The 17,170-nt window shown below is 40.1% G+C and overlaps 1 protein-coding gene across 4 annotated transcripts; it reads left to right on the top strand.

Annotated features, from left to right (window-relative positions):
* The first annotated feature begins 121 nt into the window (after window positions 1–121).
* Window positions 122–10,717, top strand: flad1 (flavin adenine dinucleotide synthetase 1). 4 transcript variants are annotated; one of them, XM_038711415.1, is made up of 11 exons: window positions 122–140; window positions 3,957–4,050; window positions 4,275–4,443; window positions 5,469–5,846; window positions 7,449–7,562; window positions 7,654–7,921; window positions 8,276–8,423; window positions 8,757–8,855; window positions 8,955–9,144; window positions 10,173–10,246; window positions 10,332–10,717. In XM_038711415.1, exons 2-11 carry the CDS (start codon window positions 4,043–4,045, stop codon window positions 10,465–10,467), a joined length of 1,584 nt encoding a protein of 527 aa, XP_038567343.1. In that variant the 5' UTR covers window positions 122–140; window positions 3,957–4,042; the 3' UTR covers window positions 10,468–10,717. The 4 variants fall into 4 exon arrangements, with proteins under 4 accessions (XP_038567343.1, XP_038567342.1, XP_038567344.1 ...); XM_038711414.1 differs by lacking the exon at window positions 122–140 and adding an exon at window positions 2,791–2,944; XM_038711413.1 differs by lacking the exon at window positions 122–140 and adding an exon at window positions 2,854–2,979.
* The last annotated feature ends 6,453 nt before the right edge of the window (window positions 10,718–17,170 follow it).

The raw sequence follows: 17,170 nt of genomic DNA, 5'->3' as shown, positions 1-17,170 counted from the left end.
CTTCCGCGAACAAATGGCAACGTCATCTGGCCACGGATCGTGTGTGTGTGTGTGTGTTTGGCCCTGTTTTGCACCTGGCCCATTCAGTGCAGATTGCACAATCGTAGAAATCCCACATCGCAAGCTGAAAGCACTAAAATGTAAGTTACCTTAAAAATCATATGCGAAGTGTAGTTTTATTTTCGTCCTGTAGTCACCGCAAGACCACGACTTCTTGTATTAGAAAGACAAATCACTTCTTTATTGTCATTACCTTTAATATAATATCATAACTTTATTATATCCTGTAGTATCCCTTGAGTGTATGTGGTATATTTTTATTTAGTATTGTGACGTTATTACCATGGAAATTTACATGTTTAAATATCTGTAAAGCATACAGCAGTATACGCCAGTGTATTAGGCATACCTAGCTACATCTAATGACTGTTATAATGTTCAGTTTTTGTTCAAACTTTTTGTTGTTTTAGAGAGGTGTTGATTCAACTGATCATTGTGAAGGATGCCTTTGTGGTGCTGTTGAACTGTGTTGCATTTTAGAGAGGGGTGTTCTTTAGCCTACCTTAAATTATATAAATAGGATGGACAAAATGAATTGCCATCAGCACAGTTTTGATGGATATCGCTGTCTAAACACTGATTTTCATATATGCTCCATACATTTTAACAGTTTGATGGATTTGTTGAAAGAAAAGAAAGAGATCCATAACAACTTTATCAAACCCTCTTGGGGAAATTTGTTTATAGATGGGCCCCTCTGTGAAAGCCATATCCCAAACAATAAAAAAATACTAACATGTCCTTGAGCAGGGCGTTGACATTTCAGCTCCCCAGGATAGATCCTTACATAGGTCCTTTTCACAGAAAACATTTTGAGCTGTCATTATAGGTCAAGCTCTCATATATATATACACATACAGTATGATGGTTGAATTAGTTTCCTGGTATTGCTCATGCTGGCTCACTGTCACACTGTTACATCTTACTGGGACAGTTGAATATAACAGTGCCATCACTGACGTTATTCGTCACACCTGTGCTTTTGCCATTGATGATCTGTGAAATAGGCCTGTCTCTACATTAGCGAAGCAAATCTCTGCCACGAAAAGAAAACAGACACCAGCCACTTTATTAGGTACACCTCGCTAGTGCCAATTTAGAGACACTTTTGTGTCTGTCTTAATTCTTTGTGGCATAGATTCAACAAGGTCCTGAAAGCATTCATTAGAGATTTTGGTCCATATTGACATGACAGCGTCACACAGTTGCTGCAGATTTGTTGGCTGTACGTGCACAATGCTATTCTCCAGCTCCAACACATCCCAAAGGTGCTCTGTTGGATTGAGATCTGGTGTGGAGGCTATTTAAGTAAAATCATTGTCATGTTCAAGAAAGCAGTTTGAGATAATATTAGCTCTGTTACATGGCACGTTATTCTGCTGGAAGTAGCCATAAGATGATGGGTACACGATGGTCATAAAGGGATGGACATGGTCTGCAACAATACTCTGGTAGGCGTCTCAGTTGGTACTAAATGGCCCAAAGTGTGCCCTGAAAATATCACCTACAGCATCACCCCAAAGCAGGATCGATCCATGCTTTCATGTTGTTTACGCCAAATTCTGACCCTACCATCTGAATGTTGCAGCAGAAACCTATCCTCATCAGACCAGGCAAGGTTTTTTATAAAATCTTCCATTGTCCAATTTTAGTGAGCCCAAGCCAATTGTAGCCTGAGTTTCCTGCTGCTGCAGTCCATCTGCTTCAAGGTTTGTTGTGTTGTACGTTCAGAAATGCTCATCTGCATACCTCGGTTGTGTGGTTATTTGAGTTACTGTTGCCTTTTCTATCAGCAGTTTCTGAAATACTCAAACCAACCCGTCTGGCACCAACAAACCATGCCACATACAAAGTAATTTAAATCACCTTTTTTTCACATTCTGATTCTTGGTTTCAACTTCAGTAGATTGTTTGGACCATGGCTGCATGCTTAAATGCACTGAGTTGCTTTCACGTGATTGGCTGATTAAATATTTGCCTTGTGTTTAACAAGTGTAATAAATAGTGTAATAAAGTGGCCGGTGAGTAGGCCTACATGTATGTTGGCACATCTCATAATTATCACTTCTATATTGTCTTAATACTGACTTATTTCATTATTTTGACTTATCATGAGTATGTTTTATCATGTAGCCTAGTTTAAATTTTTATTTCCTAACTATGATTCTCCATTTTTTCTTTCCCTGGCAGAATTGGGTTTTATATACATTTATTTGCAGACCCATCTGCAATATTCTTATCGTATAATTAGGTGAACACCATGGATAGTGCAAAAGCATGATTAATACCAACCTCAGAACTTCAATGTATTCCTTTTTTTATTCTTCACATTTAACGTATCTTCATCAACGTTTTCTCATGCCAACAAAATACTGGAAAATAAGAAATTGTCTTTCCACTCTCTTTTTATTTTGCAGAACGGCAGACTATCTGTTTTACATGCCAACATGCGCCACCCACAGACAAGCACCAACAGCACACTCATTTATAGACTCCTCCAGCCAGCAGAGGCACACGACTTATAGTGATCTCAGTATCTCCCACGAATAGGCGTAAGAGAAGACGAATGCTTTGGCAGTTAGCATTATGCTATCCGTGTGGAGATGGTATTAAGTGCCAACTCGCAGATATACGAGTTGTCGGTGCCACTCGTTTATCCTTTATTTGTCATACTGGCCAAACGATATATATCGGTCCGCATTGTCTTTGTTGATTCTTGCACAAAAAGGACAATCTTTCAGTTACTTCCGTGGAAATAAAAAGAATGACGTTAACACCCGCCTCCGAAAATTTGATTGGCTCTCAAACCTCCTAGTAAAACCCTTTCCTGTTTGTGATTGGACGGCAAACGACATGTCTTGTAAGTGACATGTAGGCACAAACGGTAAGATGCATAAGAAGGACATATGCGGCTCAGGAGTAAGTTGCCTAGGTTTTGATGAGTTTGGTTACCAAATTGCAAAAACAAGATACCGCGTGTTTCTCACAGTATATGTTAGTGGAGATGAATCGGCAGTAGAACGAGAATATAAGCCAATATGTCACGTTAAGTGTACTTGAATGCTAGTGCGTGCTTGCTGCTAGTGCCCCCCAACAGTGGGTTAACGCTAAGTAAGTTAACCTAACAAGGCGACATGTCACATTTAGTTGGGATTTGTCAGTTCCTGACGCTTTGACTGATATTAATCCATCATTTGGGGTAATGTAGTTTGTATGTAGGCGAACGGATTTGCACGAGGATCAACTACGTCACTACAGTGTTACGCAATTTACAAAGTGCAGTCAAGTGAAGATGGTAGTATGTTCCTGTAACTCCTATCAGTCCTGTCCAGATAATGCATACAACGTGAAGGCTAAACTTTTACACACACACACACACACACACACACACACACACAGTGAAGTAGTTGACATTGTCTTCCTCCTTTGACCGCGTGAATCATTGGATCTTTTGTCCAGCTTTCAGTTCCCCACATATCTTGACAAGTTTTCTTCTTTCCATACGACTCCTATCAGCATGTTTTACCATTATTTGTCAGTTCTACACATTTGCTTCAGACAACTTATAGACAGGCCTCACTTGCGTTGTCAACAGCTAATAGCGTTTTTATCCAGGTGTACCAATGTCATTCAAGGACATGGCTCCTTAAATAGAATTAGAATATTTGTTTCCCAGATATAAATGAATTGAATGGATTGAATATCAGCTTGCACTATTAAGCTTCAGGCCCTATCAGTTGCCATGGATATGTCAAGAAACAACTCAAAAGATGTCATTGTTAGTTGATGCACTGTTTTTTCTGACAAAATGCACAAATGCTCATGATTTTTTCTTCTTTCTGCTTTCTTGTCTTTCTTTCTTTCTCTAAACGGCTCCTTTGTGTGTCTCTTCCCAGATACTTTATGGTAGGAGACAAGTTATGAAGGAGAAGAGGGCTTGAACTGTGATTAAACATTTTGGAATACGCCGTATGGATTCTTAATGTTGATGTAAGATTGAAAATTAACTTTACTGATCTTCATAGGCACAATGGGTCATCACAAAAGCAATGGAAAATATATAGAGAACACACAAAAGTACTTTACTGTATAGAGCTGCAATTGCCATGGGAGATTTGTGCCTTTGTTCAGTATTGATACCTGAACAGACAGAAAGAATCTAAATGTAAATGCCTAATGAACAATGTCGTAAACCGTTTTCCTTTGTGCTCTAGCCTTGCGTTTTCAAAGCTGAGTAGAGCAGCGGTGCGTGTGAGGAGACTGACGGCTCAACTCTGCAAAGTAACCATGTCCACAAACCACCAGGACTCCAGTCCGTCCTCTGCAGTCAACGGGGATCCTCGCACTGCAGCCATTCTCATCATTGGAGATGAGATTCTCAAGGTGATTTAGTGTTGATGGATACTTGCGTTTTGTACAACTTTTGAGCTGCATTTGTGTTATTGACAGTATCTTACTGAGAAACCTATTATCATCACCTTAATATCATCTTCATTATAACTTTGATCTTCTATAGCAGCCCTGTATTATTCCTTTTTATATTGTTATTGGGTGTATGTGGTACATTATTTATTATGTCATTACCGTTGACATTTACATTTTGAAATATTGGGCTGTTTGTAAAGCATACAGCAGAATATGCAAGTTGACAGTTTAGTAGGCACACCCAGCTAAACCACAGACTAATGCAACAGTTTTTCAATAAATGCAACCTTGATGAATGTTTAATGTTTCGTTTTTGTTTAAAATGTTTTAGAGAGGCGTTAATGATGATTTTGGAGGATTTAGTTTGTGGGGCTGTTAAACTGTATTGCGTTATTCAGAAAGGTGCTATTTAACCTTTTCTCAATTATATAAATGGGGTCGACAAAATCAATCATTTAATCATGTTGTCTTCAATAAACTGGCAACTTAGTGTGTATTCATAGTCCTCCAGTATAAGTTCTATGTTTCAAACCTTTTTCCCCTCATTGTCACCAGCACCGTTTTGATGCTTATCCCTGAGAGTCCTTAAAAGTTTGTGGATTTGAGCAAATCATAATAAACTCTCACTCTTTTTGAATAAATCTGTGCACTTGAAAGTAAGATTTTGATCAATGTATACATCCTAACAAGACATCCCAATTCATCAGTATGCCTCAGCTCTCTGGACTGTTTCATATTCCTATGATGGTTGTTTGATGTGACAGGAGTGCTCGTTTTTTAAAATGACAAGTTCACCGTTGTTTCTTGACTTGACATGATCATGATTTAAACATGAAGCCTTTGATTGTGTCCAGTGTCATGTCTTACCCTCAAAACATGGCCACTGTAAGTCATTGTCAAGTCCTTGAATGTAATATTCAAGTGAGGGTGGAAACACCAGATTGAATCTAACCAAGTGTCTCTTCTCGTCCGTCGTCTGCCAGGGTCACACCGTCGACACCAACAGTGGCTTTCTGACACGGGCACTAAGGAGGCTTGGAGTTTCTGTGCAGCGCATAACAGTCATACCAGATGTACAAGAGGTCATTGCCAAAGAGGTGGCCCTCCTTTCTTCTCAGTATACACACCTCTTTACCTCAGGGGGCATAGGCCCCACCCATGACGATGTCACCTTTGAGAGCGTTGCCATGGCATTCCAAGAGGAGCTACATCCCCACCCTGAGCTCGCCCAGCTGGTTGAGGAATTCTTTGGGGTTGTGGATAAGAACAGTGCTCCTATGAAGCTGGCCATGGTGCCTCGCTCAGCCAAACTCAACTATGGAATTGACCCTCAGACTGGACAGCCTCAACGCTACCCAGTGGTGAGTGAACGCAGGATGGAGGGCGGATTAGTTTAGATTACCTGCAGTTGGCAAATAATGTGGATCGTGTTGTCATAAAACACTAAATTAGATCAAGTTATACCCAGGCTACAAAGGATCAGTACCCCCCACCTACTGACTGCCTGCTTGCAGCCTTTGTTAAAACAGATGTCCCGGATATCTGTTGTGCTGTGTATTTCCTTTTCAGTAGGTTTTTTGGGGGGGGCAAACTAATTGTTTAGCTGACACAACTATCAGAAACATGTCCACTCAGAGTCACATAATGTTCTGTCTGTGTGTTTCATCCTGTTCTGGGGTTATTTCAGAAGACGGATTGCAACATCAACTGCTAATCAGACAGTGCAGAAATAAAACGCAGTTTCTCACAGTGGGCAAAACATTTACAGAAAACAGCAAGACACAGCAGCAAGTGTTTTTGTTGCAGTTTGCAGAAATTCAAACATAACATATTGATACTTTTCTTTAATGAAGACCATAGTGCTCTGTATGATTAACATCTGTAGTAGCTTATGATTATATTTACACTGAACAGTTTCAAGTAGAGATGCACAACACACAAACATGTACTTAGCTCGAATTAAAATGAATCATTAGTGCCAGTAAGTTACTGAAATGCTGTAGCACACTAATATGTGCATTAAGTAAAGTAGTAAGTAGTTTTAATGTCGACACTGTTTTTATGAAAATGTTTTATTCCTGTTTTATTGAATCAGTTCTTACTTTCTCTTTTATCTGCTGGCACGGGTCACTTTCCATTAAACAGAAAAATCACATGCAAGGTATCGAGAAGGTATGCAGCAAAATTGTTGGCACACCCTTAGATGATCTACATTACGTGTATAAGGTTAGATCCTTGAAGAAGGCGAGAGCCATCCTGGCTGATCCCAGTCATCCTTTTTGGGGTGAATTTATGCTGCTGCCATCCGGGCGCAGATATAGTCTGCCGCGATGCAGAACAAACCGATTAAAAAGGTCATTCATCCGGCTGTTCTCACCATTGTTAATAATACCCTGTAAATTCAATTTTAAATTATATTGTACTGTGGTTGTGTTTATTGTTGTGGTCTGATAAATATATTTGTTACTGCTGGCTATAATGCAAATTGCCCCTCTGGGATAATAAAGTTACCTTACCTTACCTTAACTACATTTTTCATGCAGTAGGCTATATTAAACATTACATTGATTATACCATAACACACTCAGAACATAGGCCATGCCTTCCCTGACAAACTGATGGGAAAGATTGGATCTGAAAACAATTGGCTACTCTGGTAAAATGTAAGGAAAAAAAATCAAATCTTTCAAGTGGAATAAAAAGATATACAAGAAATTGGCACATATCAATATGAGTTTACAGACATTTTAAATAGAATCTAGACTTTTTTACAGGCTTAAAACTTTAGTAACAAGACGGACACCAAGGTGTTAACTACCTTAACATACATGTTATAGGAAGTATTCGTTGTACCTCAAACAGAAAACACACACAGAATGATCAAACCTGTAGGTTTAGGAAAACACTGACTGCCTGGCCCATTTATCCTTCCAGTATGTAAGAGATCCACCTCCTTCTCCCAGGTCAGTGTGCGTAACGTGTATATCTTTCCTGGGATCCCGGCGCTGATGGAGAGGGCCTTCAGTGGGCTGGAGCACCTCTTTGCTGGTTCAGGGACCACGTTTCACTTTCGTGAGGTAACACCATGAGCATACCTGTCACATACAAACACATCTGAATACTGTGTTTTGATAGTATATGCGAGCTAACCAGAGATCTTTGCCTTAGGTGTTTGTGGACGCAGATGAAACGGAGATCGCCCCCGTGCTGACCAAACTGCAGGCTGCTTGGGGCCGGAAGGTGGCTCTGGGCTCCTACCCTGCCTGGCTGAGCAACTATCACAGAGTCAGGCTGTACCTGGACTCAGATAGCCAGGAGGAGGTGGACAAAGCCCGGGCACAGCTGGTCGACGAGCTGCCCAAGGGTAGCGTGGTGACCTTAGTCACTGACCCGGTGTCTGTCGCCACAGCTGAGGTGTACACACTGGCCAAGAGTGGTGAGGGGGAGACAGAGGGTGGTGGGAGATGACAGTTAAACTATATCAACTTAATATAATAACGTGAATATTACAGAGAATTCTTACACTTTACACAAGCATTGGGACCAATAAAAGAAGCAAAAGAATTAAAGTAATTGCTGTAAAATCATGGTGGATTATAAAAAGAATATTACTGGCATGAGACTGAACAGAATAGAATCAAGCATCAATAAAAGACAAGCAGATATTTCAAAGTAGATATTTTTACTGTGAATTTGATGTAAGAATGAGAGCTAATTTATATTATAACTAACAAAATTTGACTACATTTACTGTAAAACGTCCTCTCGCTGTGGATTTCATTTTCTGCAGGCACACCATTGGGCAACAAAGTTATGTCTGCGCTGAAAACAATAGAGGCTGCACTGGATCAGTATTCGACAGAGGAGGTCTGCGTCGGCTTCAACGGAGGCAAAGACTGCACGGCCTTGCTCCATCTCTACTATGCAGCGCTGAAACGGTAACAGGAGGGGATGAGACAAGACAGTTAGAACACATTTAGGGGTAGGAATGATTTAATCAGGACAAAACAAATGACCTGCGAGAGATGAAAGGGAGATTTAAATTAAAAACATAATGATACCACTTCTGTGCAGTGGGGCGTTACAGCAAGTGAAGAGGGAAATGAGTTCAGCAGCAACCAGAGAAAAATCGTGGACAAGACAGTTTGGACTTTGGATAGTGGAAGATGGTGAAGGATAAACAGGAACGTGTAATCTAATTGTTTACTGTGCCCCTTTTTTTTTTTCTTTCTTTTTCTATATCCCATTTCTCTCTCTCCTGCCATTCTCAGGCGGTATCCAGATGTTAAAGAAAAGGTGAAAGCTCTGTATATCCGTATTGTCTCTCCATTCCCAGAAATGGAGAGATTCCTTCAGGACACTATAAAAAGGTGAACCACCAGCCTATCCTATTGCATGCTGTAACAAATACATTTCAGCTGATTGTTTTTTATTTTATGTATTTTAATATCTTTTCAATTATCCCGTAGATATGACCTGGAGATTATCTCCGTTGAGGGCAGTATACGGCAGGCGCTGAGCGAGGTGCAGGAGCGGAGGCCGGAGCTGAAAGCCGTCCTGATGGGGACCAGGAGGAGTGACCCATACTCGCACACACTCACGCCCATGTGTCCCACTGACCCCGGCTGGCCAGACTATATGAGAGTCAACCCGTTACTAGTGAGACACACAAATTTCAGATATATATATGAAGAAAGAAAGACCTCAAAATCAAAAAGCAGTCAACTAAAAAAACGTGTAACCAAAATACAAGTTAAACTAAAGTAACTGTTGGACATTGAGATTTACCTCACCTAATTTTTTGTTTACTCTTAAGAGCACCTGCTGACATTATTATAAAAATAAGAACCAAGTAGTCCTTCATTTACCTCCATTTTTTTAAAGTAACGGGTGAAACTGTTTTGAGTGGTAATACAAATCTGTTTTCACCGCTTTAGCCAGGCAATTTCTCCTTGTTACACTTAATGTTATTTGTCATCTTGACTGAAGTTTCAGAACGCATATCTACAGGGTGTAAACAAAATATCACAACACAGGCACAGTTTAATGCACTTCAACAGCACAACATTAATACTGCATTTGTGAAGCTTTAAATAATGCTATGCATATTTTGTGCCCATATCTTTTGCACTCTCCCCCCAACACAAACACAGATAGTAGGTACACCTGTACAACGTAATGCTATCCAAAATAATCCCAAAACAAATTGGTGATGTGAGTCAGCACCTCTGTGACACATTCTCAACAGATATTTAACATTAAAAGCTCCACATGATAGAATTTATTGCGGGTCTGTTGTGCTGGATTGAATTACATTGTGCAGGTTTTTATGACAGAGTCTGTTTTTTGTAGACAGCAACCTCTGATGTTGTTTCTCTTTTATCTGCTTAGGCTCACTGAAGAATAGATGTACATGAGCAGGAACACAATGCCACCTGCTTTATTATATATTCGTTAATGTATTTACTGGAAAATACTTTTGGAAAGGTTGTTAGCGGTCGTACTGTGACCACATTGGTACGCATGATTATATATATATACATAGGGGAAACAATGGGATGCTCTGCAGTTGACTTCATTGTGCGATACTTTATGTAGCTTGAGTGCATTTCAAAGGAATCCCTAGATTTAACTAATCATAATTCAGTCACAAACTAATTAAATTTGATGTCTTCAACACTCCACAGGATTGGACGTATCACGACATCTGGTCGCTCTTGAGGACCTTATATGTGCCCTACTGTATTCTCTATGATAAAGGGTAAGAATACATTCAATAATTTTGCATTTATTATGACATCTTAAGTGTGGAATTATTGGTCTTAAACGTCTCTGTCGACCCACAGGTACACTTCGCTGGGCAGTATGGACAACACCTGTCGAAATGCTTCCCTCCGGGTGGTGGATGAGAAGGGGGTGACTCGATACAAGCCAGCCTACCTCCTGGAGAATGAAGAAGAGGAGCGAAACTCCCGGGCCTGATGTAGTCTCGCTTCTCACCGTGTCACCTGTTGCTGATGATGGAGCCAGAATTTCAGATCTCAAATCATCCCCCTGCGCACACATAGAACTGACATTTTTATCAAGACCTCATGTGTATATTTTCAGAATGAGATTGTGAAGAAAGTCTGTATGTCTGTGTGTGTAGGAGCGAGCATGCATATAAATGTGTTTCACTCTAAAGTAATGGCTCTCTGTCCTGTTGAATAAAACATCAATCTGTGTCATCTTTTTCCATTGTCATGTTACTATTTTAAGAGAAGTCTCACATACACATGGCAGTGTGTGCAGGGCTTTCAATGTGGCTCCTGGTTTATATTATTCATGAATCCATTTGCCTTATTTGTAAATCCAATAAGAACAATCTGGCCAGCAAGACAGCCACTATGAAAGGTTTTCTGTCAAGGTGAGAAAATCAAGTTTCAGGAACTGGTGTCCAGCAGCAGGCTCATTGATTCATCCGTGTCTCGCGCTGAATATACGTAATTGCAGAGTGCATCTGTCCCCTGGAAAAAAGAATACTGTGATGTAGTTCTCTTTGCGCACCTCACGGGCGCGTTGTTCTCAACTTTTTCCATTTAGCGCCCGTGATTACAAAAAAATCACCTCCTCTGCTCCCAGACATGATTGAATCCAGGCTCATCGATCCGCCCGCTCCCTCTCCCCGCCTGGAGATTAGTCAACACCGCGCAGCGAGAATCGATACCGGCCGATCTAATAAAGCGGGTCGCTTACGAGGCCACCGCGGGGTTGCACACACTGTTACACCAGCAATTACCACCTCCAGCGCCCCCCCCCCCACTTATCTGTCCGGGCTTCACGGCTTGCTTGATTTATTAATAATAACAGTAATAAAAGAGGCAATGAACAGAGGCTTCATAATCACAGCAGAAATGTAATGGTTTGTGTTTGGTGGTGTGATAAAAACACTGGGACATTGTTTGGAATTACGAGATTTGTGTTGGAAAAAAATAAAATTCCTATAGACGATGTGTCTGAGCTGGGTTCTGCTTATGTGACTGTGTCCAATAAGTAGAGTATATAATGGATTCATTTGATGTGTAAGCAGTTGATAAATTAATAAACTTGTCCCAGTTTATTTTAAGTAAATTTCTTATTTCAACTTTCTAGTTCCTCAGTTTCTTCTAATGTCTCCAATATTCCTCTAATATTATTTTAGTGATATATTCACATACAATATGTTACTTTGCTCATAAACGTGACTTTTATAGTGATATTTCGTTTTTCTCCTAGTAAGCCTATCACTTGCAAGTTGCATAGATGTGGAAAGCAATTCCTTTTATTCAAATGTTGCACACAAGTAGGGCCTACACTTTTGAGGTACTTGAGTATTTCTATGCTACTTTACACTTCTACTCCACTACATTTCAGGGAGTTATTAAACGTTTAAGACCACTATCAAATTTCTATTATGTGTACACATACATGGACAATAAAGCTGATTGTGATTTATCTCACAGCCTTTGTTATGAGTTAGCCTATAGTTTAAGATTTTACTCCAAAACTCTTATAAAACACAATTTATTATAAATGCATTGTTAAAGGTTAAACCAGTGCTTCCCCAACCACTTTTTGGCCTGTGACCCCACACAGAAAACCGTGTCTGTGCCCCAAGAAAATTCAAAAAAATTGAATGCACATTTGTGGAGCAGAACTTTGTTTTTTCTTGTATCCTACCTCATTAATCACGTCAGGATCCTCCCCATCACACATACATTCACACACACAGATTTATCTTGTGATACTCTGGAATGATATGAAAGTAGTTGAAACCCGCTCCACCTGGACAACAGTAAAATGCAGTAAAGATATGAATACTTATTCCACAGCATTTGCTATCATGCCAGGGATGCTAAATTTCTTTTGACATTTGTATATCTTTCTAAAGTTTATTACCTTTGTCATTTTGTGCCATTGTCTTCCACAGTTTCATCTTCATCCTCTTTCAGTTGTCACTCCATCACTATCACTTGGCTGTTTCATCCTTCATGTCTGTTTTGGCTTCACTACTGTATCCACCCACTCTCTGCTGTATCATCGCACGACTCGCACCACTTCCTTCATAACTGCCTTTCCTGTGTATTGTAACTCTGGATTTTTGTTCAGTTCTTCTGAATTTCAAAATGTTGTTTTGATTTTGACCCGGAAAACTGAGTCAGAAGAGAGGATATGGGTATTGACCAGGGGCCTTAAAGTATCTGGACTAAAATACTTTTTTGTGTGTGGTCCTCAGCTGCATATTTATGAATGTCTTAGTTTTTAATTTCACACTGCTGTGCTTTGAAATAGGATGCGTTTGAAATCCACAAAACTGCAAACAAAACATTCTAGAAAATTCTGATACAGCAACTTCTGTGTCATTTCAGACAAAGTGGAACAAGGAGAAATAAAAAAGAGCTATTTTTTCCCTCCTGGGCATATTTAAACTTAATTGGTTCTCCAAAGACAGATTTTAAGTTGGCCAGTAGAAGTATGATCACAGCAGCCACTTAAGGTGATGTGAGGATAAGAACAATTGGGGTGATCGGAGTTACCACCTCCACATTGGCATCATAATTCCTTGTTACTCCACTGAAACACTCCAGTGTTTCTCTATAGATCTCCCAGGTGGGACTAAGATATAACAATCCACAGATCTAACAGTGTGTGTGTGAAATGGACTCAGCGTGACTTAAGATCACTGTTACACACTTAGTGTGACTTTATACAAAAACATGTGACAAGCTTTGATATCGGAGTGAACTATCCATTTCAGATGCGAGCCTGCCTCGGTGACTGTGATGCTTTTCTTTAAAGCAATATGTTCCTAATCCAATTCCTCAGCAGTTCCTGCAGTGTAAAACGAGACTTGAAGCAGCATGAGACAGCAATTCAGGCGATGTCCTAGGAGGGATGCTTAACACAGAGATGAATAGACACTCCGTTGTCAGAAAGCATCAGGAGAGAAGGGGGACCTTTGAGTCTATGCAAATTACCAACCCATCTGCATGTAAAGCCAATCGACCAGAACACGGGAAATAGGATGTATCAGTATCAAAGTGTCACACATTAAAAGTGGATGAAAGTAAGAGAGAAAGAAAGGAAGGGAGAATGTGGGATGGAGAATGAGGAAGGAGGCTGCTTTGCTTGCCGCCATGTGAAGTGTGACTGACTTAGCTCGTTTGTGTCTGCTTTTGGTGTGTGTTCAAATAAAAAAGACAGTCTCATAATCCTAAGTTTGTCACAGCTCGCAGTCCAGTACGCAGAACCAAGACCCCCTGCTCGTAGCCACACACGGGATGCATCCAGAAATGGCTTTCACACAGTGGGCACACTTTAACATAAAGGGGCCAGGGTCTATGAAGCTTCAACCAGCATGTGGAAAACTGATGGAGAAAAAATCAGCTCAGCTCAACTCAACTGGAGCTCATTTGCACTCAACAGCCATAACTTAAATATGGTGCAGGGTGTTAGAAAGATGAGAGATGCTTAACACTACAAAGGCCCAGCCAATGTCACCTGTTTCCTATTTTTAAAGATTAGGACTGGATTTTTAGTATCCCGAAAGTCCTGCCCTGCTTTGTTTGAGGCCATTTTTTAATGTATGAATCAATGTAAAATATCCAAAATCAGGCATGGAAATAATATTTATGTTGTAGCAGACCTAAATGTTAGTCATGCAATTTAATACATTTCTGAGAATTGAAACCCAGTTATGAATTAATATTCATAAAATCAAAATTTTTCTCGTTTCAGGGCACCACCGGAGTTGTTGTAATCCTGGAGTCTCCGGACCTCTAGGTAGTTTTAATAATTATACAATTATTACTAGTGATCAGTTAGTTAATAATCGCTCAATTATCTTAAATCAGTCAGTCAGTCTCATATCTAAAGGGTCAATTCTCTTGGCAGGAACTAGAAATAGGCAACACACACAGCTCTTGATTATATTACAGTGAATTTATTCTCTAACTAAGGTGATAAAAAGATGGTTGGATACAGGGAACATAAACATTTGCTGAACAATGAGCCTGGAGGTTCGGTTGTGGGAAGCATTTGACTCATACCGCATAGAAGAGCTAATGAAAGTAAACTAATGCTATGATTTTAGGAGTTAAAATGGACATCTGATCACAGAATGTGTGTTAAGTCTTACTGCTTGTCGACAGCCTGCTTTTGGCCTGTTGCACGGGTCCCACGCTAGCTGCCCGATCCTGGCTTTTTGCTAGGGATTCTCCGGGGTTTTCCGTGTCTGATTGAAAACGCCTCCTCCGTCTGGCAATTCGGCTGTTTTCAGGTTTCCTTCGTTGTAGCTGGCGAGACCACGTGGCTTGGTCTGACCTCGGTGAAGTTGGCTCGACGAAACAGGCTTAAAAAACTTGGTCGTTCCTGAATTAGTCCAGTGTAACTTAACGGACTGATGACTTTAACAAACAAAACAAATAAAGAAAATAAAACAAACTGAGGGGCAGATCGATGTCTCGGCACTTCAGGTGTGTAGCTTCAAGCGAAACAAAAGGGCCTGTTTCGCTGGCCGAGTCTGGGCGTTGCCTGGCGCGGACACACATTAATTAAACTTAATTAAATGCTTTGAGTCTTTGGAGACTGCAGTCCTTAGCCATTCAAAGTTCAGTGTCTGGACCATGTCACACTTGGGTGAGACAGGGGTTTTCCTTTTTGATGTGGTAATAAAACAAAGAATAAGGTCAGTTGCCACGGAAACGTGTGTGGGGAAATGCCAATGGCTGGTTCGTGTCCCTTTGTCAGTTTAACAGTCAGGCCCCGCGTTATCAGCTTCGGAATCAAAAAGGTGCCAGTTTTATGGTGGGGCTAGCACTTAGAGAAAGCAACTTTGACCCCTCCCCCTTCTTCTCTGGGGAGGGGAAAGGAATTTAGAGTAGCTCCAAATTTATTCAATATAAAATGCACAAATCCACACCGTTGTTCACTACAATGTTTACCTCTTTCAGATGGTACCTTGTTCATCTTTTTAGCATTAAAAGTTAGTAGGCCCTACTTGCGAGTGTTCTTGGGTTGGTCTTATGTAGGTTGGATCACCAAAACAGTTAATCTGTGTTTATTTTGTTGTTGTTGTTGTTTTTTTTTTACCTCCTTTGTCATAATCTGGTTCATCCACATTCATCACAGATTGCGTGGCACACTGGAAGTACCTGCTTTGTGAGCACACAGCAGAAATAATTACACTGGCTACCTGACACATGTAAAGGATGTGAATAAGAGTACGAGAGGCAGTTTAGACTTTATTTAGAACAAACAAAGCCTGCTCACACCCGAAGAGAAAATCACAGCCTGGGCTATTATTCATAACCTGAAAATTAAACAGCACACATATTTATCAAGGCTACAAAATGATTTAATGATGATCCTCAGAGGCTTTCACAAGCCATAGTCTCACACCCATTACTCCAATGTAAAAATGTGTACAATCAAACTCTGGATTCTTCAGTAATGAATGTGTAAATGCAAATGTGTTATTCAAAAGGCTCATCTATTCCAAATAATTTTCTTGACTTTTAGGCAGCATTTTGAATCTGTGATTTGATCAATTTAAAAAATGCAATTTTGGGTAGTGTTATTATCACAGTCAAACTTTTGAACTTCAATCATTTACAACCTTGATTACCTAATTATTACCTCACTACAGCTTTAAAGCTTTAGGGTTTCTGCATCTGTACAGTGACTAAGCAAGCATCCATTATGGTACTTCATTTTGGTTGAATTGCGAGCACTGTTTAAGTTCTTCATGTATGTGAGGTGAAGTGTGGTGTAACTATTGATCAGCTGTGAGGGTCATTTAAAAATAATCCTGAATGGGTCACTGGGAAAACCAGTGAAGTGAAACATACCAGAATAAATAAGGGGGATATTCTCTACTCTAGACTCAAAAGGCATTTAAGTCGAGGTTCTGCTTGTTATAACCCACTTCGCAGATTTAGCATCTTAAGTCAGTTTTTTACTCTCCATTGCATGAAGGGTCAGAAGGCTCAGCCTGAGAAATATACACTGTATCTGATTAGAATGTGAAAAGTAGATGCAATATGTGCAATAGATGTCAAGTGACATTTGCTGATTGGTGGAGACTTTAACACAGTCCTTGATCTTGACATATCTTTTGCAGAACTATTTAATACTGCGCAGACATCGAAGACGTTACGTTGAGGAGCAATGGCACCCAACAGAAAAACAAAGATGCAATATTTTACAACCAAAGCTGTTAGACTAAGAGGTCAGGAGAGTCAAACTGTCCCATTTCCTGATGCAAAAATGTCTTTGGAAGTTGGCAGATGTCGCACTTATGGGCAGAAATTACAACTAAATATTAGATTAGTGAGCTGGAAAGATCAGTGGAGCTCAAGTTTTGGCTGCTTTCACATCTCTAATTGGCTGCCATCAATAACATATATAGCCCCATCTCGGTGAAAACACAAACTCCATCAAAATAAATACAGCATCTAGCAAGATTAAGCTTGTCTAAAATAAAATATTTAAGGTACAGCTGCACAATCCTTGCAAGTGTTTGCTAAAATGTACCTGATTACAGCTTCGAAGGCAAGAATGTCCAAAGGAAGCCAGTTTGGCCTTGTATCACTTCACTGCCCAGAGGAGATGAAGTGCTTATTTTTTATGGATGCTGTGACTTCAATAAAACAAGAAAAGCCAACGA

Source organism: Micropterus salmoides, unplaced genomic scaffold, assembly GCF_014851395.1.
Source record: "Micropterus salmoides isolate LMB-PRFRI ecotype aquatic unplaced genomic scaffold, ASM1485139v1 Ms_hic_scaffold_11, whole genome shotgun sequence".
In the NCBI taxonomy this organism is placed as follows: Eukaryota; Metazoa; Chordata; class Actinopteri; order Centrarchiformes; family Centrarchidae; genus Micropterus; species Micropterus salmoides.
This window is presented reverse-complemented; position numbering and strand designations above follow the sequence as displayed.